The 27,038-nt window shown below is 39.6% G+C and overlaps 1 protein-coding gene across 1 annotated transcript in view; it reads right to left on the bottom strand.

Annotated features, from left to right (window-relative positions):
* PPP1CB (protein phosphatase 1 catalytic subunit beta) overlaps positions 1 to 23,206 on the bottom strand; it is a 44,206-nt gene extending 21,000 nt beyond the window's left edge. Inside the window, exons 1-2 of the mRNA XM_023511836.1 lie at positions 23,107 to 23,206; positions 22,754 to 22,891 (exon numbers count right to left, since the gene is read on the bottom strand). Coding sequence (XP_023367604.1) covers positions 22,754 to 22,805 — 52 coding nt within the window. The 5' untranslated portion in view covers positions 22,806 to 22,891; positions 23,107 to 23,206. The remainder of the gene's footprint in view (positions 1 to 22,753; positions 22,892 to 23,106) is intronic.
* Between the last annotated feature and the right edge of the window lie 3,832 nt (positions 23,207 to 27,038).

The raw sequence follows: 27,038 nt of genomic DNA, 5'->3' as shown, positions 1-27,038 counted from the left end.
TTTTGCTGGTTCCTGAAGAGGCTCCTCTAGTCTGCTGCCAATGAACTACAGTCCTCTTCTTTGCTCTCCAGTGGTCAACCTGAGGCTTAACAGCCCCAAAGAACTAAAAGTTTTCAGAGACAGTGCCCTTTAGGGTCAGCCTTACTTTGTTATCTTGCATTCTAATAGGATGCTAGAACAGTATGATTAAGAACAAGTGGCTAAGAAGCAAGGGACATTAAAAAGTAATTGTCAGTAGGTAATTTAGCTTCACACAATTCCTTACAATATTATCAGCAATCTTAAGATTTTCAGTAACTACTACCTCTATTTCCTGATCAAAACAAGTGTAAAAAAAAAATCAGCTATTTACTGGACGTTAATATCATTATATTCAAAATCATATTAAAACCTCTAACAGCTGTTCAGATAGAGTATAAATAAAATTACATGGGGGTAACTTCTGGGATAGAACAGAGCAGAATGCTGCCATGGAGGAAGAGGAGAGTTCCTTATCTTCCCTTTAAACTGAACCTGTAATCATTTCCTCTTATTCTCACCTCCACTGGTTCTGTCCCTTTAATCTTTAACTATACTGCTTAAGCTCTCATTTAATCTTAATTGAAATGGAATTTAAAAAAGAAAACAGAGTTCTATATACCACTACTCCTTCCTATTCAGTCCACACATTTCTTGTTAAAAACTGCTATTTTTCCTTTGTCAGGTCAACAACAGGCATTAAAATCAGGCCCCACATGCAAAAGCTATCTATTCCATTCTTCCATTACTATACTAATACAAAAGTCCTGAGATAAAAGAAGAGACAGAGACAATGTTCAAATGTGCTTTAGAAAATACTCCAGTTTTATTTAAGACTATCCCTGAAATTCAAATCAGTGGTCAGCAGAACTGCTTTTATTATAGAAACTTAACAGAGCTTTTACTCTAGAATTGGTTCTCAAAACATCAATTACGTACTCCTGATGCATACTTGAACTTTTCTAAGCCATAAAGGACATCTAGCTGTCCATTAAATATCCATTAAATATCAGTTAATACTAGCTTAGATTCAGGAACAATTCCTAAGAACATAGCATTAGTTTTAAATGTGGGAAATTTTAGCTTAAGAAAAAAAAAACGGCAGCTGGGTGCCCATAGCACAGTGGTTACAGTGCCAGTCACATACACAAGGCTGGCGGGTTTGAGGTTGGCTCAGGCCAGCTAAACAACAATGACAACTGCAAAAAGAAAACAGTCAGGCATTGTGGTGGGTGCCTGTAGTCCCAGCTGCTTAGGAGGCTGAGGCAAGAAAATCAAGTCCAAGAGTTGGACTTGGTTGCACAGCACTCACAAGAGTGCTGTGATGCCACAGCACTCTACCAAGGGCGACACAGTGAGACAGTCTCAAAAAAAAAAAAAAAAAAGCATTCACCTACAAGTAGTTATCTGATTGCTCTCAGATGACAAATATATAGCAACAAGTGATGACAGCAGAGTCTCTATAGTTGACCACCTCCTTAAGTGGATCTAGTTTTCATATACTGGACATGGACTCATGTACTCAATGACTCAATGGAAGACTGACCTCTATTACTGACCACCTCTGTAAGTTGTATCTTGAACACTTGGCCAGTTAAGTCTACTCTACACTAAGGGGTAGAACATGTGGGCTTTGCCCCTTAGTTGTATTAATTTTTTAGTGTAAGTTCTTTTCTCATGTTTTATTATTATCACATGTTGGATTAGGCCTAACGTCCTATAGTTTATCATGTGTTACAGAAGATGTTTTCAATGTGAAGCTCTGCTCTAAATTCAGGTACATACTACAATTACTGAAAATTTTTACAGTTAATCAAGACATGATGGCCCAGAGGAAAGAACTCAAAAAGCCGACACTGAAAAGGTTGATCTACATTTTCTGGAAAGCAGCAGCCAAAGAAAAATGACAGAACATTTTTGCATTAGGAAGGCCATGCTGGCATCATCCAGTGTAGCTTCACTGACTTCAAGGGAAGACTTTCTCCTTTTCCATTATGGGTCTCACCAAGTACCCATGTTTACATTTTTGGATACTGCTAACGTGGTCTTGCTACTCAAAAGTCATGCTCCTATATGTACTCCCAGATCTCTAAGAGCACTCCAAATTTCTCACTGTTATTTTTAAAAAGGAAGAAAGCAGGGTGACTTGTAACATAAGGCAGAGAGACTGCCATAACATCATCTATGAGGGATCCCAGTATTTAGATATATGAGCTTAGATATAACCATCTCATTGGATTATAAAGATATTATAACTGACATACTTAATTAGGCGCAAATTCACATCATTTCATTTAGCCCTTTTGTTATACCATGAATTAGAAAGGATTGTTATTATCTCCACTGTACAATGATAGAAAGATTAAATACCTAAGCAAGATCACAGTGCCTAGATTTTACAAGACCGCAGGAATGAAAAGCATCAGAGAAGGATATTTTAGACCAAAGTCTACTAACTTAAAAGACCGGTACTTTTCCTATGTCGTCACAAAAAGTTTTGGATCAAAAACTACCTAGAAACAATTTTACCATGTAGTGATTTTAAACCAGATGAAACCAGATAGGCCATACTGTTTAGAAAATATTTCAAGGTATTACATACATACACGTACAGTACAGTACACTAACCTTATGCATATGACTCAATAAACTGTAACTTCCACTCAGATCAGAATACTTCCCACAACCCTAACCAATGTAGTAATGCCCAAGGGTATTATTATTATTTCTTTCACTATAGATTAATTTGATCTGTTTTGAATTTCAGATAAAAATATATACACATATACACATAGTATATATTCTTCTGCTCATTATCCTATCTGTGAGATCCAATCGTGTAATTGTGTTTTGTTTAGCAGTCATCTAGAATAAAGGATGAGCAGCCCTAATCTGAAATCTAAAATCTAAAACTTTCTGAGTGCTTATATGATGCTCCAAGGAAACGCTCACTGGGTCATTTTGGATTTTAGATTTCCAGATTAGGGATGCTTGACTGGTTAAGGATAATGTAAACATTAAAAAAATTAAAATCTGGAATTCAAAACCTTCTGGTCCCAAGCATTATGGATAAAGAATATTCAACCTGTATCCCATTGTGTGAAGATACAATTTATTTGGGTCATTCCTAATTTGGGGCCACTATAAAAGCTATCAATATCCATGCACATTTCTCTTGGGTATGTACATAACAGAGAAGTAGAAGTGTTGAGTCTTGGTTTTACTCAGCAGATACCACAGTTTCCCAAAGTGGTTATGTGCCAATTTATAATCCCACTAACACTTTCTGCTCTCATCTTTACGAACACTGCATATTACTAGTGTTAGCCATCTTGCTTGGTACACAGTGGTATTCACTAAAATTTTATTTTACATTTCCCTGGACTAATATCGTTGAGTACCTTTTCATATGCCCAATTTGGCCATTTAGATGTCCTTTTGTGGACAAGTTTTATATCTTAATGAATTCAAATTTAAAATAATCTGGATTAAATTTAATTAATCTTTTCTTTTTTTACTTAGTGCTTTTTGTATCTTGTTCAAGAAATCTCTGCTTTCTCTAAGGATATTACCTCATGTTGCCTTCAGGGTATTCAACCCACCACCTGTGGGCTACATGCAGATTATATGAGGACAATTTTTGCTTATCTGTGGTCGTGGGTATCATGAAAATTATGAACGTACTTTCTTGTGCTCATCAGCTTTTGTTAGTGTCCATGTATTTAATGTATGGTTCGAGACAACTCATGCTCCTTCCAATATGGTGCAGAGAAACCAGAAGGTTGGATACCCCTAATCTCTTTCATTCTATACTCTATTTCAAGTTAATTTTACGTACGTTTTGAAGTTAAGGTCAACCTTTTTTTTAAAAAAATTATTTCATTTTCCTCCTTCCTCAGCCTCCAAAAGGCTGGGACTGCAGGTTTATGCAGCACATCCAGCTATGGTCAAGGTTTGTTTTGTTTTGTTTTTTATGAGACAGAGTCTCACTTTGTCACCCTGAATAGAGTGCTGTGGTGTCATAGCTCATAGCATCCTCAAACTCTTGGGTTCAGGTGATCCTCTTGCCTCAGCCTCCCGAGTAGCTAGGACTCCGGGCACCTATCACAGTGCCCGGCTAATTTTTCTATTTCTTAGTAGAGATGGGGGTCTTGCTCTTGCTCAGGCTGGTCTCAAACTCCTAAGCTCAAGTGATCTTCCCCCTTCAGCGTCTCAGAGTGCCAGGATTACTGAGTCTAGCCTCAAGTATGCTTTTAAATTTGCTTTATGGTACTGCATATGGTACATGTTAATAAATTTTTCATAAATATGTGAAGTCATATATACACTGTAGTTGTTGAGTAAAGTGTTCTGTATGTTAATTAAGTTTGACTGTGCAGTTCAAATCTTCCATATCCTTGCTGATTTTTTCCTGTTTTATTTACAGAGGTGCATTAATCTAGTAATCTGGTTGTGGTTTTGTCTATTTTAATGTTTTCATTTTGTCAACTTTTCCTTTTTGTGTTTTAGACCTCTATTATTAGATGCACAAAAAATTCAAAGATATCTTGCTGTCAGAGAAGCGATTCTTTTTGTTGTTGTTGTTTTTTATTGTTGGGGATTAATTGAGGGTACAAGAAACCAGGTTAGAGTCCCTCTTAAAATCGTGTCTTGCCCCTGAAAGGTGTGGCACACACCAAGATCCCACCCTACCCTCTCCTTCTCTCTCTCTGCTCTTCCTCTCCCCACCCCTTCCTCCTCCTTTCTCTCTCTGCTCTCCCCTTTCCCCACTGTGTCATTAATTGTCCTCATATTAAAATTGAGCACGTAAGTAAAAAATTGATTCTTAAGCCCAAGAGTTTGCGGTTGCTGTGAGCTGTGATGCCACAGAACTCTACTGAGGGTGACATACTAAGACTCTGTCTCCAAAAAAAAGATCTTGCTGTTGAATTTATCATTTTAGATTATGCAAAGCCCTTCTTTACTTCTAGTGTTACTCGGGGTCTCACATCTTTCTTTTCCCCATTTTTTTTTTTTTTTTTTTTGCTTCCTCTGACTTAAAATATGTCTCTTGTAAGCAGTATATAGTTAGGTCTTCTGAGCTTTGTCCCAATTTTAATGTCTGCTCCTTTTATATTTAGCATAATTACAGCAAAGTTGGGTTTAAACATTCTGACCTACCACCTGTTTTCTGTTTATCCCATCTGTTCTTTTACTCCCTTCTCCTTTCTTGCATTTCTCTGGAATAATTAACTGTTTTTCCATTTTCTTCTCTATCAGCTTTTTAGTTATATATCCCATTTTCTTCACTTAGAGGCTGAGATTACAAATGCACTCCAGCCTTTTGTTCTATAGTTGTCATACACTGTTTCCACATACTTTATTTTACTAAGAAAAAGTCTCACCCTGTTGTCCTGGATAGAGTGCCACAGCATCATAGCTCACAGCAACCTCAAACTCTTGGGCTCAAGTGATCCTCTTCCCTCAGCCTCCCGAGTAGCTGGGACTACAGGAGCCTGACATGACATCAAACTAGTTATTTTTTTTCCTATATTTAGTAGGTAGTGGGTGTCCCACTCTTGCTCAGTCTGCTCTCAAACTCCTGAGCTCAAGCAATCCATCTGCCTTGGCCTCCCAAAGTGCTAAGATTATAGGCATAAGCCTCTGCGCCCAGCCTGTTCCCACATATTTAAAACCCCACAAGCCAATGATTATTTTAAAATAAAAATTTTTATTTACTCCCATTTATCCTTACTGTTGTTCATTTCTTTGTGAAGTTCTTTATTTTTATCTGGTATAATTTTCTTTCAAAATGAAGAAATTGCCTTAATGTTTTCTAGTGCTAGGCTATTGGCAATAAATTCTCTTAGCTTTAGTTTGTCTTTATTTTGCCTTTACTTTTGAAGGACATGCTTACTGGATTTAGAATTCTAGGTTAGCATTTTTTCTTTCAGCACTTTAAAGAAATCATTCTGTTGTCTTTTGGCTTTCATAATTTCAGATGACAGATGAGCCATAATAATTATTATTACTATTATTCTTGTTCCTTGAAGGTAGTAAATGCTTTTTTTCTGGAAGCTTTTAAGATTTTCTTTCTCTTTCATTTCTAGCAGTTAAGTCTATGATGGGTTCCAATATGGTTTTCCTTGCATTGTCTGTGCTTTGCTTTGATAACCTTTCTTAGTTTTTGGAAAATTATTTGCCAGTATTTCCTCTATTCCACTGTATATGTCCTCTTTTTCTTGGACTTCTATTATATTATACATGTTAAATATATGTATGTGTGTCCCACAGGTTTCTCATGCTCTTTTCTGTATTTTTCTCCTTTTTATTTTCATACTCAGCAATGGATAACTAGGTAATTTAGACTGAACTCGCTTCTTTTTTCTATTGTCTTTTGATCATTTAAGTCCTGTTAGTATCTCCTATAATACTTTGCTGAATGGGTACTGGATTATAGATAAAAAATTATAAAAGTTCTTCCTTTAAAGAAGGCTGTTCAATTGGCAGCAGTAATGATTAGTAGTGACTCAACCACATTTTCCTGAGGGCTAGTGTATTTCAGTTTTGCCCTCAATCTTAAGAGTGGCCATGATGGGGTCTCAATGAAAAACTCAGAGTATACTAAGGCTCCTCTAATTTGGAAGGGTTTCAACTTCAATTTTAGCTTCTTTGGTGCTAGGGAGATGCCAAAATGTTTGCTAGATCTTTAGCCTCCCAGCTATTTTCCGCTGGGTTGCTTAGAATCAACTCTTGTATATGTGTACTTCTGAGATCAGTCAATGGCTTTAGAGACCTGATTACACATATAGAGGTTAGAATCTTAGAGGTTCCTTCCTTTCCCTGATTTCAATTTCAACTTCTTTAGTGGCCCCAGACTTGCATCTTTCCTTCTTTGCCCAGAATGCCACTTTTTGTTTGGATTCTATTCCCCTATCGCCAAAACTAGGAAATGCTTCCAGAAAAAAGCCAAAGTGTCTGGTTGAGCTCATACTGCGAGCTTCCCTTCTATCAAAGATCAAAACCACTCAACTTTCTGTGCTAGCTGCTCTTTGACAATGAAATACCTGCTCAAATAAGAACAGAGAGGCACGGCTCGGCGCCTGTGGCTCAAGCGGCTAAGGCGCCAGCCACGTACACCTAAGGTGGCGGGTTCGAATCCCCAGCCCGGGCCCGCCAAACAACAATGATGGCTGCAACCAAAAAATGGCCAGGCGTTGTGGTGGGCGCCTGTAGTCCTAGCTACTTGGGAGGCGGAGGCAGGAGACTCGCTTGAGCCCAGGAGTTGGAGGTTGCTATGAGTGTGATGCCATGGCACTCTACCCAGGGGGACAGCTTGAGGCTCCGTCTCAAAAAAAAAAAAAAAAAAGAACAGAGAGGCACATCAGAGATAATTATTGGGTACACAGTAGAAATTAAGATTACATAAAGATTTTTGATAGCTGGGAGTGGTGGCTCAGGCCTGTAATCCTAGCATTCTGAGAGGATGATGGGAAGATCACTTGAGCTCAGGAGTTCAAGACCAGCCTTAGCAAGCGCCAGACCCTGTCTCTACTAAAAACAGAAAAAGGTAGCCAGGTGTTATGGCAGGTACCTGTAGTCCCAGCTACTTAGGAGGATAATACAGAAAGATTATATGAACCCAAAAGTTTGAGGTTGCTGTGAGCTGGGCCAATGCCTTGGCACTCTAGCCTGGGCAACAAAGTGAGACTCTATCTTAAAAAAAAAAAGAAGAATGAATGTCAAGGAACACCTTCCAAAGGACTAGACATCACAGGCCCTAATCCCATTATTTTATTTGACCTTATCGATCATACAACTTTGGTAGGAGCACCAAGGTTTCCTGACTCCTAATAAGGTAATCATGTTTACATCAGAAAGGCAGAAAAACTACAGCTCAGTAAACTAAGGCCTAAGGGTAAAATGTGACCCAATTCCAGTGGAGCACCAAGGTTTCCTGACTCCTAATAAGGTAATCATGTTTACATCACAAAGGCAGAAAAACTACAGCTCAGTAAACTAAGACCTAAGGGTAAAATATGACCCAATGCCAGTGTTTGCATGGCTTGAGATCAAGAATAATTTTTATGATTTTTAAATGATTGGGAAAAAGCAAAATAAAAGAGACTTTGTGACACATAAAAAACTATACGAAATTCCAATTTTAGTGTCAATGAAGTTGTACAGAAACACAACCACTCTCATTCGTTAATATATTACCAAAGGGTGCTTTTACGGCATAATGGCGGAGCTGATTATCTGGGAGAGATATTACACGTGGCACTCATTGCTTTTTGGCATACTACACATTATAGAGATGCAGTCATAACTTGGTAGCACCTTTTGTGTCCTGCTTATTGCTGTACCATGACATTTTATTTTACTTTCATTGCCAGTGCATATTCATTATGTCAAAGCAAGAAAAGTAGACTTTGGATGCTGTGCTTTCAAGATACAATAGAGGGGCTGGGTACATGGCTCACTGTAATCCTAGCACTCTGGGAGGCCAAGGCAGGGGGATTGCTTGAGCTTAGGTGTTCGAGTCCAGCCTAATCAAGAGCAAGAACCCATCTTTGCTAAAATTAGATGGGTGTTGTGGCAGATACCTTTAGTCCCAGCCACAGAGGAGGCTGAGGCCTAAGTTCTGCGAGGTTGCTATGAGCTGGGCTTGACACCTGCCATGTGGCAGAGACTCTATCTCAAAAAAGAAAAAAGAAAAAGGGTAGATTATTTTGTCATGTAACTGTTAGTCATTGTGTTATAATATATCCACAGCTATGTTAAAAAAAATAATTTTTTTTTTTTTTTTTTTTTTTAGAGACAGAGTCTCACTTCATCATCCTTAGTAGAGTGCCATGGCCTCACAGCTCACAGCAACCTCCAACTCCCAGGCTTAGGCAATTCTCTTGCCTCAGCCTCCTGAGTAGCTGGGACTACAGGTGCCCACCACAATGCCCGGTTATTTTTTTGTTGCAGTTTGGCCTGGGCCGGGTTTGAACCTGCCACCTCAGTATATGGGGTCAGCACCCTACCCACTGAGCCACAGGCACTGCCCCCCAAAAGTAACACTTTTTTTTTTGAGATAGAGCCTCAAGCTGTCACCCTAGGTAGAGTGCTGCAGCATCACAGCTCACAGCAACCTCCAACTCCTGGGCTTAAGTCATTCTCTTGCCTCAGCTTCCCAAGTAGCTGGTACTATAGGCGCCTGCCAATTTTTTGGTTGCAGCCATCATTGTTGTTTGATGAGTCCAGGTTGGCTTCGAACCTGCCATCTTAGGTGTATGTGGTTGGTGCCTTAGCCGCTTGAGCCACAGGTGCTGAGCCTCAAAAATAACATTTTTTTTGACATGGGCTGGGCATGGTGGCTCATGCCTGTAATCCCAGCACTCTGGGAGGCCAAGTAAGGTGGACTGCTTGAGCTCAGGAGTTCAAAACCAGCCTGAGCAAAAGCTTGAGCCTGAGTTGGAGGTTACTGTGAGCTATGATGCCATAGCACTCTACCCAGGGTGACAGCCTGAGACTTTGTCTTAAAAAAAAATACATACACACACACACACATATATACGTATTTCAACATGACCAGAGTGAGCAGTCATCATGATATTCCCAATTCATCAGAAAGCAATGGTCAGAAAAATTTTTAAATTAAATATCATCACAGCAGAAAATGAACCTGCAACTAGTTTCCACATGGCTCATTTGTTAGCAAAGTGAGGTAAGTCATTTGATAATAGTGGGTTAAGTAAATCATGTTTGATTAGAGAAATTGAAGAAATGTGTCCTGAGGCAATAAAATTTTTAAAACTATTAGCCTTTCTGTAAGAACAGTGCTTTAAGACTTAATAACCATTGGGAGTAACAATAACAAAAAAAATTTTGCGTAGTTTTTCTTGTCTCTTGTTGGCAGATGTTACCAACAATTCTAAGTTGCTTATTCAAGGAGCTGATGCTGACTTTGAAGTGACTGAAAAGTTAGCCTCTCTGAATAAGTCTGGATGGAACTACAGGCAGAATATTTTCTTTTTCTTTTCTTTTTTTTTGGTGTGACAGAGTCTCATATGTTGCCCTCCATAGAGTGCCGTGGCATCACAGCTCATAGCAACCTCCAACTCTTGGGCTTAAGAAATAGTCTTGCCTCAGCCTCCCAAGTAGCTGGGGCTACAGGCACTTGCCACAATGCCTGGGTATTTTCTTGTTGCAGTTGTCATTGCTATTTACCAGGCCTAGGCCGGGTTTAAACCCACCTGCTTCTGTGTATATGGCTGGTACTCTAACCACTGAGCTATGGGCACCAAGCCAGGCAGAATATTGTTGAAGAAACTGAGAAAAACTAATTTAGCACTACTTTAGTAGAACTACTAATTGGGCGCCTGTAGTCCCAGCTACTTGGCTGAGGCAAGAGAATCGCCTAAAACCTGTAGTGGAATCTGCTAAGCTATGTTTACAACACGTGTTGCAGAAATAAAAACTTAGTTGGACAATTTTACAAAGATTGTGAATATGTAAGGTGTTTTAAATCTATGGTAGGGTGACCAGACGTCCTGCTTTTGGCGGGACAGTCCTGCGTCCCGCAGGTTTTAAAAAAGTCCTGATTTTTGGGAAAAGTGCAGGAATGGGCAGGAGAACAAGAAGGGAATATACGGTTTTCGGCTGCCATGTGGCTATTTCGCCAGAATATGAGCTTTATATTATTTTTGTTAATTTTATAATGTTAAACTCTAATAATAACAAATAATTGCTGAGAAGTGATTATGGAGAACTGCTTATCAAAGTTTGCATTGTCAAGCCCTGCCCTGCCCTGTCCCCTGCCCCCACCTCCACCATCCTGTCCTGCCTTAATGATGTTAAAATCTGGTCACCCTAGTCTATGGTGCCGTTACTCTATGGAAAAATCTTTTTTTTTTTTTTTTTTTGAGACAGAGTCTCACTCTGTCATCCTTGGTAGAGTGCCATGGCATCACAGCTCACAGGAACCTCAAACTCCTGGGCTTACCCTCAGCCTCCCACTTAACTGCCACTAGCACCCACCACGAGGCCCAGCTATTTTTAGAGATGAGGTCTCCTTCTAGCAGTATCAACAGTGAGCATCATTTGCTCTCATAAATTTAATCACTGTCAGTTTCATAAATATTTGTCAGTAATAAAAGCTGAATATCCTGATTTGCCCTGCCACAAAGGATTTCAATTGCTTAGCAGTGACAGTTTTATTGTGATTTTATTGCGCTCAGGGCCGATACTGAAATTTTCTACACAAGAGCCACCTTCAAGCTACTATTTCCAAACACAGAATAATTTTAGAAATGAGATTTTGCTGCAAATCTGATAATGTTTCTTAATAAATTCAATCAAAAAGTACAAGGAAAAATATATATACTTTTATGCGAAACTTATATTGTATGGTAAGTCACTCTGACAACAATTAATACTGTCCAAATCACAAGCAAGTTAAAACAAGTGAGATCTTCATTCCCACACAGATTTGCAGCAGATACATTTTCCAACCTCAACCTACAGCATTCTTTGGATCTTGATTCAAGCACACAAAAAAATTTCCATATATCAAAATACATTTACTGTGCATTCGAGGAGCTTTCACCTAACCCTCTATTCAAAGTGATTAATCTGCAGTGTGATGACATGTCAAAAGGCAAGTATCAAGAGAACTGTATAAATGCTTTCCCAGGGATGAATACGCTCAACTAAAATCATATGCTCTTGGACTAACATCACTATTTAACAGTACGTACCTATCTGTGTAAAGACATCTTTAAGATAAAATACATAAAATCTCATTATAGAGCAACATCAACAAACACATGCAATCAATTTTGATGACAAAGAACACTAAGTATGAACCTCAATTAAGTGCATTATCCTCTCCCAAAAGAATCTTAGTATTCTCTTGATTACAAAAAAGTGTACTCAAGCATTATATTTCAAATTCTGATTTGTGTAAACATTTTTCCAGTGCAGGTCTTTTAAATTATAAAGGGAATGTGATATGGTATAAGTGTCTATTTGTGTTGTGTACAAACTAAATTTTCTTTTTTGCCAACCATCTGCTGCTTTCTTCAAGTTCTTACTTCTAACTGCCTTCTCTAAAACAGAAAAAATGGCAAGATTAAAAAATAAAAACAAAAACAAGACAAAACTAATTCCACCACCTATGCCTCAGGAAATCTTAGTTATTTTCATTAACCAAAAGATGTTTTTTTCATTCTCACTCTACCTCTCCCCCATTACATACTAATTTAAATGGCAAAGTTAATTTAAATCAGGACTAATTTTTTCTTCCTGGCAACTTCTCCATATTCAGTACAGAAGCCTGCCTTCAAGCAACAAAAATGAAGAGTAAAATTTCTACAATTTGCTAAAATGTGGAATTTTGGTTTTAAATGAAAGCATTAAGCAGCTGCCACACTTTTCAATTTACCTTAAGTCTGTCTGATGGGAATAGTTAATGTGGACTGAGAGCCCACAGATGGTGTTGAGGGGCTCTGTATAAAACTATCTGTAATACTGCGTACGTAAATAATATTTTTCTGGGAGGTGGCGCCTGTGGCTCAGTGGTTAGGGAGCTGGCCCCATATCCGAGGGATGCAGGTTCCAACCCGGCCCTAGCCAAACTGCAACTCCAAAAATAGCGGGGCGCCTGTAAGTCCAGCTACTAGGGAGGCTGAGGCAAGAAAATCACCTAAGCCTAGGAGTTGGAGGTTGCTGTGAGCTGTGATGCTACAGCACTCCACTGTGGGTGATAAAGTGTCTCTAAAAAAAAAAAAATTAAAAAGAATTTTTTTTTTCTGGGAAGTCTCATGGCTTTCATGAATTCTCAAAAGGGTCTGTGATTTATCATAAGTAAAAATAATTTCAGGTATACTAGTAAACAAGTATCAGGTATAATGAGAAAAGTGTAAAGAAGAAAAATAACAGACATAGGTGATGGCTACACATTTCTAGAATCCAAGGAAGGAAAAGGGTTATTTTCATTGTTGACATCTGCACTGATAGTGCTAAAGCAATGGTGGGTAAAACTGCTAACATTTCAACTCTTATCAAGTCAATGCCATCAAATTGTACTAGCAGTCATGGTGCTGTTCACTGTCATGAACTTGCAGTGAAATACAGACAGACAGACAGTTTCACTTAAGAATGGCACAGTGGCTCACACCTATAAATCCCAGCACTCTGGGAGGCTAAGGTGGGTGGATCACCTGAACTCATGAGATGAGCCTGAGCCAGAGTGAGACCCCATTGTCCCAGGTACTTGGGAGGCTGAGGCAAGGGGATCACTCGAACCCAAGAGGTTGAGGTTGCTGTGAGCTATGATGCCACAGCACTCTACCCAAGGTGACAAACCTCACTCTTTGAATATACATCTTTTAATATTCTATATGATAAAATGGAAATTACACACAGAGCACTTCTGTAGCATACCGGAGTAGTTATCACAATAGTCTTTGTCACAAAGAAAAGCATTTGTGTGACTCTATCAGTTCCATGACGAGCTAGCCACTTTTTCCATACAACACCTTTTTTACTGGAAAACATAGCTGACAAACTAATTATTCAGATCTAGATATTTAACAGATACTCTTGAATATGAACAAAATCAGCCTGTCATTTCAAGGAAGACAACAGACAATTATGTGTTGCCAATGATAAAACTGAAATTTTCAAATGAAAATGAAAATTTTGTCTCCAGGACCATGAAATCTGATAGCTTCTCCATACTTAAAGACTCTTCCAATGAGAGCTTACTATAATATTAGCAATGTCACTTTCTGATAATGCATTATGTAGTAAGATGTGTCAACATTTGGACATCTGAAGAACTTAGATGAACCAGTATTTTTTAAATGACCAATGCACATTACAAATTCATGTGTTAAGATCCATTCAAAGTATAAGCCAAGATCACTGAACCTTAATGTAAGAGAATGAAAAAATTCACTGATACCACTTTAGTCTATGCATTACAACTAACCTTTAAAATGGCTCTTAAAATACTCCTCCCATTCCCAATACCTATCTGTAAGAATGCAGATTTTCTTCATATACTTCAACCAAAACAATGTATCAGAACAGACTGAAGCAAGTGGAGATGAGAATTCAGCAGTCTATTAAAATAGACATCAAGGAGATTTGCATAAATGTAGAACCAGTGGCACTCTTTTCACTAATTTGTTTTTAATAAAGTCACCTTTTCACCAAGAACACTATTTATGATAAAATATAATGAGTTAGTCACTTTAAATGAATTAAAAGGTATTTTAGGTGTGGCACAGTGGCTCATGCCTGTAATCCTAGCACTCTGGGAGGTCAAGGTAGGCAGACTGCCTGAGCTCACAGGTTCAAGACCAGCCTGAACCAGAGCAAGACCTGTATCTTTAAAAAAAAAAAAAAAAAAGGATATTTAAAAACCCCCAGTTTTAATTTCTAGGGTAGTATTTATAAAACTCACAGACATAAAAGCTTTTGTCCTAAATTCTTTTAAAAAGTACAAGGAAGTTGAATATAAAGGGGTTTCAAGAATCAGTTTAAGATCCACTGCCCTAGTTCCTAACCAAAAGAAAGCAAATAACTTACCTCCTAAAATCACTTTTCACCATTTTATTCTGCCTAGAAATACCCCTCCTTGTCAGCATCACCAATAGTATGTCAGACTACTAACTCTGGATAACAGGAAAAGGAAAGAAATTTTTATATGTACATACAGATGAGAATGGTGGCCACAAAGTAGAGGATACAACAACTGCCAGGGCAGAGCCTTCTCAAAAATCAACACGGGCAAGGACCAGTGCTCAGTGGCATAAGCAGAAATTGCTGTTTGTGCTAAGCAGTAACAGCCAACATTTTCTGAACTTTTATGTGCCAAAAATTATTTGAAGTGTTTACCTTTTTAATTTTATAGATATACTATGAGGCAGGCACTTACCATTGTAAATACACAGAAGAAATTGGGGCATAGATAACATTAATAATAAATTAACACCCAGCCAGGAATGGTGGCTCACACCTAAACCCCTACCACTCTGGGAAGGCCAAGACCAGCCTAAGCAAGAGCAAGACCCCATCTCTAAAACTAGCTGGGTGCTGCGGCAAATGCCTGTAGCTACTTATGCAGGAGGCTGAGGCAAGAAAATCACTTGAGCCCAAGAGTTTGAGGTTCCTGTGAGCTATGACACACTATCGCACTCTAGAGGGCAACAAAGTGAGACTCTGTCTCAAAGAAAAAAATAAATAACATCCAGAATCTGTATCCTTCCTTAACTACTATGCAATATGGCCTCCCATTTATCAAAAGTTATCAATATTTTTTGAATAAAGACTTAATTGAGTAAACATATGATTATCAACCAGGCACAGTGGTACAGGCATATAATCCCAGCTACTTAGAAGGCCAAGGAAGGAGGACTGCTTGAGCCCAGGAGTTCAAGACCAGATTGGACATCATTTAGGATTCGCATAACTCCTGTGGCAGGGGTCTGAAATTCACAAAATCTATTTCTTCCCGTCATTATCTAAAATTAGACCCTAGTCTTTCTCACTAACAGGTTTTTAAGTTCTTTACTCAGAAGCATAGTCATTTTTTCCTCACAATTTGGCTCAATTATTTGGTAAACACTCAATACTAATGACACCTACTAGCAACTAGACAGATTTCTTCTCAATTTACTATTTACAATTTTTTTTTTTTGAGACAGAGTCGTACTTTGTCGCCTTCGGTAGATTGCCAGGGTACCACAGCTCACAGCAACCTCAAACTCTTGGGCTTAAGCGATTCTCTTGCCTCAGCCTCCCAAATAGCTGGGACTACAGGAGCCCACCACCCAGCCCCTATTTACAAATTTTAAATTATTATAATTACTAGACATAAATTAGACGAAGCTATGTAATATCAGACATCGTTAAACTTCTTTTATTATAAAAACTTAATTTGATTTCTCTAAATCTTGAAAATGGGAGGTAGGATTTAGAAGAAGACTAAAATGGTGTGAGCCAAATACAGTCGTGTGTTGTTTACCAATGGGGACATGTGAGATTTCATAATTTTGTGAACATCGCCTTACAGTGTACTTATACAAACCTAGATGGTATAGCCTACTATATACCTAGGCTATGTGGCACAGTCTATTTCTCCTAAGCTACAAATGTGGACAGCATGTTACTGTACCAAATACTACAGGCAACTGTAACAAAATAGTATCTGTATATCCAAACATAGAAAAGGCACAGTAAAAAGTATAAAAATTTTTTTTTAAAAAGGTACATTCACATATGGCACTGACCATGGGCACTTGAAGGACTGAAAGTTGCTCTGGGAGAGTCAGTGAGTAAGCAGTGAGTGACACTACTACTGACTTAATACATACAATGTATACTTCAGCTACACCACACTAGAAAGTCTTCAGGGTCAGTAACATGAATGGAGCCATCATTTCCTATGGTAACAATGCTTTCTTCTGGAATACCTATTGAAGGACCTGCCTGAGGCTGTTTTATAGTTAACATATTTTTAATAAGTAGAAAAGATATACTCTAAAGTAATAATAAATAGTATGTAAATACATAAACTAGTAACACAGCTATTTATTGTCAAGTATTATGTACTTCACTACATAATGGTATGTGCTTTTTGGTTTTTTTTTTTTACACAACTGGCAGCACAATGGGTCTTAGGCGAGCCACAGTTACATGAGAGAACTACCAGTGGCCAAAATGTCCTTTTTTGGCACATTCATTGTACTCAAAGCAAGAAAGTGTTCTGGTCACCTGTAACCGACCAGATGAGAACTTCTGCTACTCAGGGATATTCTGATTAACATTCTCCTTGTAATAAAATTCTTTTATGGTTAAAAAATGTGTCAAAACCTCCAAAGTATGCAAAGTGGACATGCATCAAAAACCAAAGGCAAGGTTCCCTCAGGTTGTGCACATAACATAAATACTTCTACTTGTTCTTGCACAGATGCAGGCTAATTTGAAAAGGGAGAGGTCCCTGAGGCCCAGAGATTTTCAGGAAGGTTACAGACACTCTCATAAATTACTGCGCTACACATGCAAATAGTGTAGAGGCAGAGTGAAGTACCAACATTCTGCCTTCGTCCTACTGTATGACCAGTGCAACCTAGACCAAGGACTGACCTGTATCAAACCAGGGAAACACTAGTTACTGACAATCTATAATTATTACATTTGGAATGAGTTTCCACATTTTAAGAAATCTTTATCCTGCAATTAAAATAACTGCAGAATAAAGACTTGGCATCCATTAAAGCATTTTCATTTTATCAATCAGATGGAAAGTCTCTGTTACAGGGTATATTTTAGAGAACCTGGTTTTAAAAAGTACATTTTGTCAACTAACAACCACAACTGCAGAGGGAAAGTGATCCAATCTCTCAAGAAAGGATAAGGAAGAAGAGCTGTGATCTTTATCTCTTTCTCCCTCCCACCTTCACAGATCCTCTATTTTTCCAGAAGAGTAAACCATTGCCATGAAAGGACTATCTGCAGCTACCAAAGGAGCAGTAATTACTGCCTGAGGGTATATAAATTTGTATCCAATCAAAAGTAAATCCTAGGAGATTCAACTAGGAATTTCTACCCACCACACCACTAAGCCCACCAACATTTAGAAACCATTTCTTCACCGTGTCTCTCTACAACCCAAGACTTGAGGATAAATCTTGCTTCAGAAACTGTCTGAAAATGCATGCCACCTAAATGCATACTCTATTAAATGATAAATCTGAAAAGAGAAAAAAACCTACTTGATACAATTTACTATCTTCCTTATCAATCCTATTATCTTTTTTTTTTTTTTTTTTTTTTTTTGCTGTTTGCCCAGGGCTGGGTTTGAACCTACCACCTCCGGCATATGGGACCGTTACCTCACTCCTTTGAGACACAGGCGCTGTCCCCCTATTATCTTAATATAACCCTTTCTCTAGCCTAAAATTAAATAGATTTCTAAATCCCAATGAATCCTTACCTTGTGTATTTATACATTAGCTCTAGCTCTACATCCCAACAGCAAAATAAAAACACCTTTGAGCTACTTCTTCAAACTGTCAGTTTCCCCAACTTGAGAGAATTCACAGAAAAAAACACACCTAATCTCTAAATCAGTTAAAAAGTATGCCACCACCTTTATGCCTCGTCTAGTCTCTCATCCAGAATACGAGACGAGATGCAAAGTATCTCTCAGGTGACCTCTCTCACTCACCATGCTTTTTTCAAAAGGTTTGTCCTTGGATCTATATATACTCTCCCTGTGAAAGTTTAGGTTGCCAGACTAGCACTTCCTTTAAACTCCTACCCTTTAAGACTGCTGGGTAAGAATTGAACAGTTTAATCAGTAAAGAGGGTTTAAACACCTGGCAGTTCCTCAAAAGGTAAAACATAGAGTTACCATATGATCTAGCAATTCTACTCCTGGTTACATATGTAAGGGAACTGAAAATGCACGTCCACACAAAAACTTGTAGTCAAATGTTGACAGAAGCATCACAGGTATTCACAATTGCCAAAAGGGGGAAACAACTCAACTGTCCATCAACTGATGAATAAACTAAAAATGAAGTGTATGCATACAATGGAATATTATCCAGCCATAAAAGGAATAAAGACTGATAATATACTACAACATGAACCTTAAAAACATTTTTAAAAAACCCAGTCACAAAAGACCACACAGCATATTTCAGTTATATGAAATGTCCAAATAGGCAAATCCATAAGAGACAAAAAGTACCATAGCAGTTGCTGAGGACTAGAGGGAGGCTAGTTGGGATGAAGGGAAATTGGGGGTGTCTGTTAATGGGTACAGGTTTTTTTGGGGGGGAGGTGAGAAAATGTTCAAAAGCTGATTGTGGTGATGACTGCACAACTCTGTGGATATACTAAAAAACATTGAATTATACACTTCAAATAGGTGCACTGCATGGTATGTGAATTTTATCTCAATTTGTCATTTACACTTCAAATAGGTGCACTGCATGGTATGTGAATTTTATCTCAATTTGTCATTTTAAAAGGGTGGTTAATGTGGTTTCATCAATCTATTTCATTTTCAAATCTATTCCTTTTTTTTTAAGCTTCAAAAGGACACTTAAAAGGAAAACGTATTTTGTCTGTCAGCCTAACTAAACCTTAAACTGTTTCCTAAGAAAGGAAAAGGATATACACTAAATGATCACAGCACAGCCACAAATCCAAACAGGTCAATGTTAAGTGAAAAATGAATTAAAAACAAAACCAGAACAAATACATGCAAAGATTTCTATAAAGCTTAAGTAGACTCCAAATAGAAACATTCTCCTGTAGAAGTTTACACAGTGCTAACAATCTACAACTCATTAATTGTCAAGTTCAACTTTGTAGCAACGTATAAAAAAACCAAGAACTTAGAAAACTGTTCTATCACACAGCGAATAGCTTTTGTGATATTTCCGAAGACAGGAAAAATAACTCATAAAGCTATATAAAGAATATTCTACTGATATGAAGTATGTGAATGTAAAAATTTATCAAAATTTCAACAAGGGTTTCCCCTGGATTGTAGAATTATGGATGACTTTTTTCTTTTATACTTCTCTATTTTTCTCTATAATAAGAATGCTTCGCTTTTGTAATCAGAAAAAAAAACCCTCAACAGTTTCATATGTATTACCAAATATATAATATACTGTATAATAGACATTACATCAACTGGTACAACCCAGTTTTTAAATACTTGGATCAAGACTGCGGTTGGGAATAGAGCCGGTATTATCTTAACCACCCAGCAGCAGTTTTCCATAATAACCTCCTCCCCTTCACATCAGATTCTACTCAGACCACTGCACTTTCCCCAAAACAAACTCAGCATTTATAGTCTGAACAAAGTTCCCCAGGTAATTTTGCTAAACTCTCACTCCCACCCTAACTCCTTTGAGAACCACTGATTTAAGTAAAAAGCTTTTACTGATTCTTCCAGGATACCCATACAAAGCAGATCCAATTGAAACAATCAGTCGAGAGTGCTATGATAAGCTACAAGAATTTAGCCAACAGGGTCGTTACAGGGAATGAAGTGGTAAAAGTCTTTGGTTTTTAGTTCTGAGTAAAACTTAATCCAAGAAAATATACTGGAGGACTATGCACCATTCAAATAAAACAATGAGTATTAAATTAAATAAAACAATGAGTTTTATATTAAATAGGATAAATTTATTAAGATGTCCTTAGAAACTACATCAATTTTAATATACCTATTTAAAACACAAACCAACTCATAGAATGTATTTACTGGAAGTGTGTAGAGCACATCGGCAATCTGATATAACACATACACAAAAAAAGAATGTGGAATATGTCGTGGGACTAGAATCAGCATTTAAAATGAGATCAGGTTCTGTGGAATGTTTTCCCCTAATGTAGAAAAATTTTTGCCAAATTTTCACTTGAACTTTCACTTAACACTAAGAAAAAACCTAACCATAGCTGTTCTGCTTAGGCAGCTTTAAAAAATACCATCACTTGACTTTGAGTTAAATTAGAAAGTAAATTAGAATGAAAAATCAAGGCAAAATTTTTCTTTGAAGATTGAAGTAATGAAACTCTTTACTAATAAAGCGTGTGGAATACAGAAACAGAGAGGAGAGTGGAAAAGGCCTGAAAATCACTTGCTTAGTCTGGGAGCTCTTTGACTGAAGAGACCTACGGCTTATCTTTGCAAGATTCCCAGTGTCTGGCACAAAAGAGGTCAATAAAACTTTGCTGAAAAAGGAAGAAGTGTTTTGGACTAAAATTTTTTTTTTTTTTTTTTTTTTTTGAGACAGAACCTCAAGCTGTCCTCCTGGGTAGAGTGCCATGGCATCACAGCTCACAGCAACCTCCAACTCCTGGGCTTGGGCGATTCTCCTGCCTCTGCCTCCCAAGTAGCTGGGACCACAGGCGCCCACCACAACGCCCGGCTATTTTTTGGTTGCAGCTGTCATTGTTGTTTGGCAGGTCCGGGCTGGGGATTCGAACCCGCCACCTTAGGTGTACGTGGCTGGCGCCTTAGCCGGTTGAGCTATAGGCGCCGAGCCTGGACTAAAATTCTTACTAAAAAAATTTAAAACGGTTGTCCAAAATATAAAGAAGATGAAATTTTAAAAATATTTAATCAGATTTTAAAAATGAAAATGCTGGTAGGCCTAATCTTTCCCAAATGTTACCAAGAAATAAACGTTTTTTAAAAACTGTATTTTCTCATAGAGAAATGCACAGTTACAAACTATAATTTTTTTCATACCAAATTTCTCACAGACCCATTAAGATGTCCACATCTATTAAAGACAAAAGTCTTCAGCAGTGAACACTGACTGCAGGCACCAGGGGGCCTCCCAGGAATAACTTGATAGTAAAGGAAAAGGTAAATAATAGTTCCCGGTAAAACTTTTGATCCTATTTAGTCTTAAGATTGCTGGAAACCTTTCACATCTGGAGCAAATAAACAGCATTTAGTTACAGAACCAGTACACACAGAGTTAATGTTTTAGATACCGACATTTTCGTTGAAAAAATAATTAGCTTCCTGCCCTGCAAATCATACTACCTTCGTTGATTTGCCAAATAAGTACATATGCCTAACTGTAGTAAACAATTATCTTCAGGTAATTTGAAAACACAAAATAGCAGCCCATGTGCAATCCTTCGAGGGTATGTGACAAGCGGATTCTAAATTGTTTTAAAATAAAACGCCTTTCTACTCGCTCACAAAATACTGAGTGACGACGCAAATTTTAAGGAGAAGAGACTTTTTGGCAGAAGACTGCATTTAACTTTGAAAAATATCCTGCAATAAAGTCGATATTTAACTCCTGGCCTGTCCACAGCTTCCCTTTCCCCTTACCTTCCCAAAAAACATCAAACTTCAATTAAAACACCAGGGCCCGGAAACTTAAAATGCTACGAAGACTTGTAACATGCTTAACACCAGGGCCCAGAAGACTTAAAATGCTACGAAGACCTTCAGAAACACGGGAGAGGCTTTCCAAAAATCCTTTTCTAAGTCTGTGCAGAAATTAAGCTCTAACCTGTTACAGTTTCAAACCCAAAAGCCAATCCTTCAGCCAGCCTGTCTACCTAATGCTTATTTCCTACGTTCATCTTCAGCCCCATCAAAGATTTTGTTATTACGCCAAATAATAGTAGGTAAATTCCCGCTAATTTTATCCTCTCTATCCGTTCTATAGCATCGTGTAAGAACGCAGAACAAACGAAAAAATCCTATTAAAGCCGAGGGTTCTTCTTCTGTTGTTTTTAATTTACAAAATTTACTCCCAGAACAACTAGCAGAGGCAGCCAAGGGCAATGCACAAAGAGATGGGAGAAGAACTGCACAGCGCGGACATACAATGCCTAGTGGCAGGCATCCTTGCACCCTCCTACGAAGGGTCACCGGAGGAGAGCACGACAGCCGGGGGAGCCCAGCGGCCTTTCTGAAAGGCTGTCTCTCGCAGATGGGCTCCCCTGATTCCCAAGCCGGCGAGCCTTGGTCTCCGAGGGTCCGGCCTCTCTCCCCCGGCCTCCCTCCACTGCGCTCCGGAGGCCGCTCCTCCGCGCTCAGCAGCCTCTTCGCCCCCTCCTCGGCTCATCCACCCCGCCGCGCTCCAAGAGACTCGCCTCGCGGCGGGAAGGGGCCCCTTAGGTTTCGGGCGCGGCGGCAGGGGCGAGGGGACCTGGGGGACAGCCCTCCCCGCAGCCAGGCCGGGCCCGCACTCACCCTCCAGCAGTCGGGTGATGAGACTGTCCACGTTCAGCTCCCCGTCCGCCATCTTGTCGGCACAGACTGTTCTCCCGGCAGCGGGAACAAGGGCTTCTCGGTGGCGGAGGCTGCGGCGACGGCTCCGCGTTCCCTTACCTACGAGTCACGCGGCGTTTCGACCCCGCTCCAACTCCCCTTCTCCCGGGCCCTCCCCCCACCCCCTCCCCGCTGAACAGCGAGAGCGCGCGCACACTCGGAGGAACCCACAATAAATAAATAAATAAGCAAGCGAGGCCCCCAGGAACCGGGACGCGTCAGACCCTGGCCGCCACCCCCTCCTCCTCGGCACCGCCCAGCTCCGCAAGGCTCACCAGCGCCGCCGACGGCCCCACCCGCAGCGCCACTCACTCCGCACGGGCCCGGCCCGCCGCCGCGCCACGCAGCCCTCTGCGCAGGCGCACCGCGAGCTGGTGCGCTGTTCTCCACCCGCCCCTGCTTCGCGCAAACGCACTGGACTGGCTGTGCCCGCCGCGGCCCGCTTCGCGCAGGTGCGTCGCTGTCTCCCTCTTTCTCAGTGCTGGTCCACTGCGCCGAATCGCCGCGGCGGCGCAGGCGCCCGGAGTTCCCGGGCTTTGCCGCGCCGAGGCGGCTGCAGTTACGCAGGGCACGCGTAGGCAGGGCTGACTTTCCCTCTTCTGTGTTCCCCGGGGCCCCGCCGCTTCGCAGATGCTCTGGCTGTGCCCATCCTGCGTCGCTTTTCTTTTCTGGGCTCCATTTCCTGGTTTTGCAAGTAATTCCTGAACGTTCCGTTAATCCGGAAACGCCGACTGCAATTAATCGTGTTTGAAACCCCAGTTTGCGTGTAGGGGAGGCGTGCTGAGAAAGTTTGACCTTGCGAATAAGGGATTTTATACGCCTTCAGTCCCCAATGCTAGTTATTCAGGCGTTCCTAAATGAAAGAAGTGTAAAGGGGACCCGGGAAGAGTCAGCAGTAATAACATTTGTCATGGGTGCCGCTCTCTACCCTCTGTCTAGCGCTGTTACATATCTTACATCTTCACTCCGTGGGTACTATTTTTCCACAGTGCTTTTCTGTCGATACCTCCAGTATGTTGCTTAGTCATCCTACCTAGTAGTTCTTTGTGCATTTATCTCCTACATTCGACTCAGCTTTTAGGGGATAAAAACACATTTCGCTTTGTGCACACAGTACCACCTAGTTGTTTCCACAACACCATACCGCCTCTAGAAACGCAGGAAGAGTAGCCACCCCTAGGATCTAGGCAAACCAGAGGCTTTGGCCTGGTTTAGAAGGTTTAGAGCAAACACCCTTGCTCATTCCACGGGTGTTTTTCCAAAAATCTAGACATGATGCTGTACGAAGTCCAAAGCAGTGCTGCCTCATGTTACTAGTGATAGCTAGCAGTAATCGAGGTCCCTGTATGTGTTCTGGCGTTGTTTTAAATGTTATTAAACATTTAAACATTAAGGGAGGGTACATGTTACCTCCCTTAATCCTTACAGCAGCCCTATGAGATGGGTACTGGTATTATCTCTATTTTGAAATGGAACTAATTGGGGGTACAGAATGGTTAAATACCTAGCCCTAAGTCACAAAAAAGTAAGCAGCTGAGCTGGGATTTAAACCCAGGCATCTAGTGCCAGAGTCAGCACCCTTAACAATTATGATCTACTCCCTCTCAGTGTACGCCAGCTGAGATGTTTAAACATGCATGTGCTCTGGCACAAGCTTGCAGAATAGAAACCATAGGTTTTGGGGGATTGGAAAAAAGAAGCCATTGTCCAACCAAGTGCTTTATAATGTCCAGATGGCTTATAGAGCTAGGGATTCCTAATGACTTTAATTAATTAATTAATTTTGGTTTTTCTCTCCATTTCAGGATTTTGCTTGTGTATTTATTGATGGTGAGCATAGAACAGGCAACAGGTTATAATGATGGTCCTGTGTGGGATAGTTTTCACAGACTGCAGTAATCTTAGAGATGAACTGGCTGTAGTTTTCGCAGATTATTTCCAGTTCATTTTAGGGCCTTTGGGGGTAAAGCAATGGCTCATCGTCACTCTTTCTTGTTTTGTTAAAGTACATTTATTTATACCCTACTTCATTCCAGAAGAAGGGATTTAGCGTAGCTTACATAAATTTGTACAGCGGGGTAAATTTAAAATAAGTACAGAGAAAAATAGGATGAAAGAAAACTATGAGTGGGAAAGATAAGATTAAGCCAGCAGTTTTATATGCAAATGTCTGGTGTAAGGTCCTATTGGTTTGCTAGAGATAGGCCACAAATATGACTCTCAGCTTTCTAGCAACCAAGAAAAAGATCAGTTTCAAATGGAGTAGGTGTTTTGACTATGCTGGAACTGGGACTTGAATATAGCAACTTGTGGAATTGAATATCACTTCCCCAAATCTTTTCCATAAGCCTCCTGAAGAGTAACAGAATGGTTAGGAGTACTTAAATAGGCGTCTACTTATCCTCGAATTTTTATGGGGCCCATGAATGCTGTGAAAAAGAACTTTGAACCAATCCTGTCCATGATTAGGGTTCAAATTATGCAGACATTTTTAAAGGACAAGGGACACCCAAAGGAAACTGGATTGCCCAAAGAAAGGAAGTCTCAGAGAGCAAATCCCCATAAGTGGATCAGAGTGAGGTTAGTCTCAGCAGAATTCCAAAGGTCAAGAGAGACAGGAGAGTGGCTCTGAGCACTTCCTGCTGGTATATCCTCCATCCCCACTGGCTTTTCCAGTACCTTGGAATCCTGGGAAAGAATATGGGCCATTATAAAAATGGAAGAGCTTTCTCACTGGGGAACTGACCAATTTTTCTGTGGGATCTCCCTCTAAAAGAATTATATGAGAATTCAGAATGCATCAGATTTTGGGTGCATATACTGTAAGTTACTTAATAGCCCAACAGCTTCTGAGGCAGCTTACCATAATCCATAACATTAATATCTTCTTGAGTAAAATCATGCAAATATTCATATCATGCAAGATAAAATTAGACTCATCTCAGTTCAGATCAGATTTGCCACTACAAGACCTGTTTTCAGAGTAGAATGTGTTTATGGAAGGAAATTTGAAAAGTGAAGGAAAAATGTCTAAAAATCACCTCTAATTTCACCACCCAGATAGATAACTACTTTCCTGTCTTATTTCTGAATACCGGTTGTTAAACCCTTACCAGCACACCATCAGGCTTAGGGACACTTTTGGGTCATGCATATTAATAATATTCCTGGGTAATTCCAGAAATGCCCTGAAATTTATTTGGCCTTCCTAATTGCAAGGGGCTTGGAGCATCATAACTTGGAAATCTTAATAAGATTATGATCTTATTTTTAACTTGCTAACAAGGAATACCTATATTCAATTAGATGAAGGCAGACCAGTGAGAAAACCAACCATCACTGTATTGAGACCAGAGATATGTCCAGTGGATGGTCCCTCACAGGAGCTCTTTGGACTCCTTTTAGAAAACACAGTGAAGACTTTCATGATAATGTTCTTTTTATATGTTTCTCAATATTGGTCAATGGCTAGAATGGCATGAAAGTGAGTAGGTTTAGGTAGCAAAATGTGGAGGTTGTGATATATACCTGGCTGCCCTGGCTTAATGCAAGATAACCTTTAAAGTAACAGATTATAACGTTCATTGGGTTGTCTACCCACAAAGGTGATTCCCCTCAATCAAGTCTTTAATAAGTCTTGAGTAGAAATAAGTTTAAATTTTACTGAGCATACGTACAGGGCAGCTATTCTTTATATCAAATGTCATAGGTGTTTGGAGTCAGCCCAATTCTAGAAAATTGAAAAACCAGACAATGACACACACATTAGTAGGAGACCGCCCCTCTCAATATAGAGCCAGCCCTTGGTGGTACACCCAGGCAAGATGACAATTTTTCCTTAAGATTTGGTTTTGGTTTCATTTCTGCATACATATGAGTGAATAATCAAGGTGCTAAAGTTACCAGCTAAGCCATAAGGTTTGTCCTCAGCCACTTTAACCTAAAAAATTATGATACAAATATAGCCAAATATCTCTTTCCCTGCCCTTAGCCAATAATTTCCCATATGCCATGCAAACATTCTCTGTCTCTTTCTCTCTCTTTCTCAGCAGAGCATTTTTGCTTTAACTTTCTAATATATTCTTCCAGATAAACTGATACCTAGTAATTGAAGGTTAACTGGTTATTTTATTTTTTTTGAGACAGAGACTCACTTTGTTGCCCTTGATAGAGTGCTGTGGCACCATAGCTCACAGCAACCTCAAAC

Source organism: Otolemur garnettii, unplaced genomic scaffold (genome assembly GCF_000181295.1).
Source record: "Otolemur garnettii isolate 467f Iridium unplaced genomic scaffold, OtoGar3 scaffold00022, whole genome shotgun sequence".
Taxonomy (NCBI): domain Eukaryota; kingdom Metazoa; phylum Chordata; class Mammalia; order Primates; family Galagidae; genus Otolemur; species Otolemur garnettii.
This window is presented reverse-complemented; position numbering and strand designations above follow the sequence as displayed.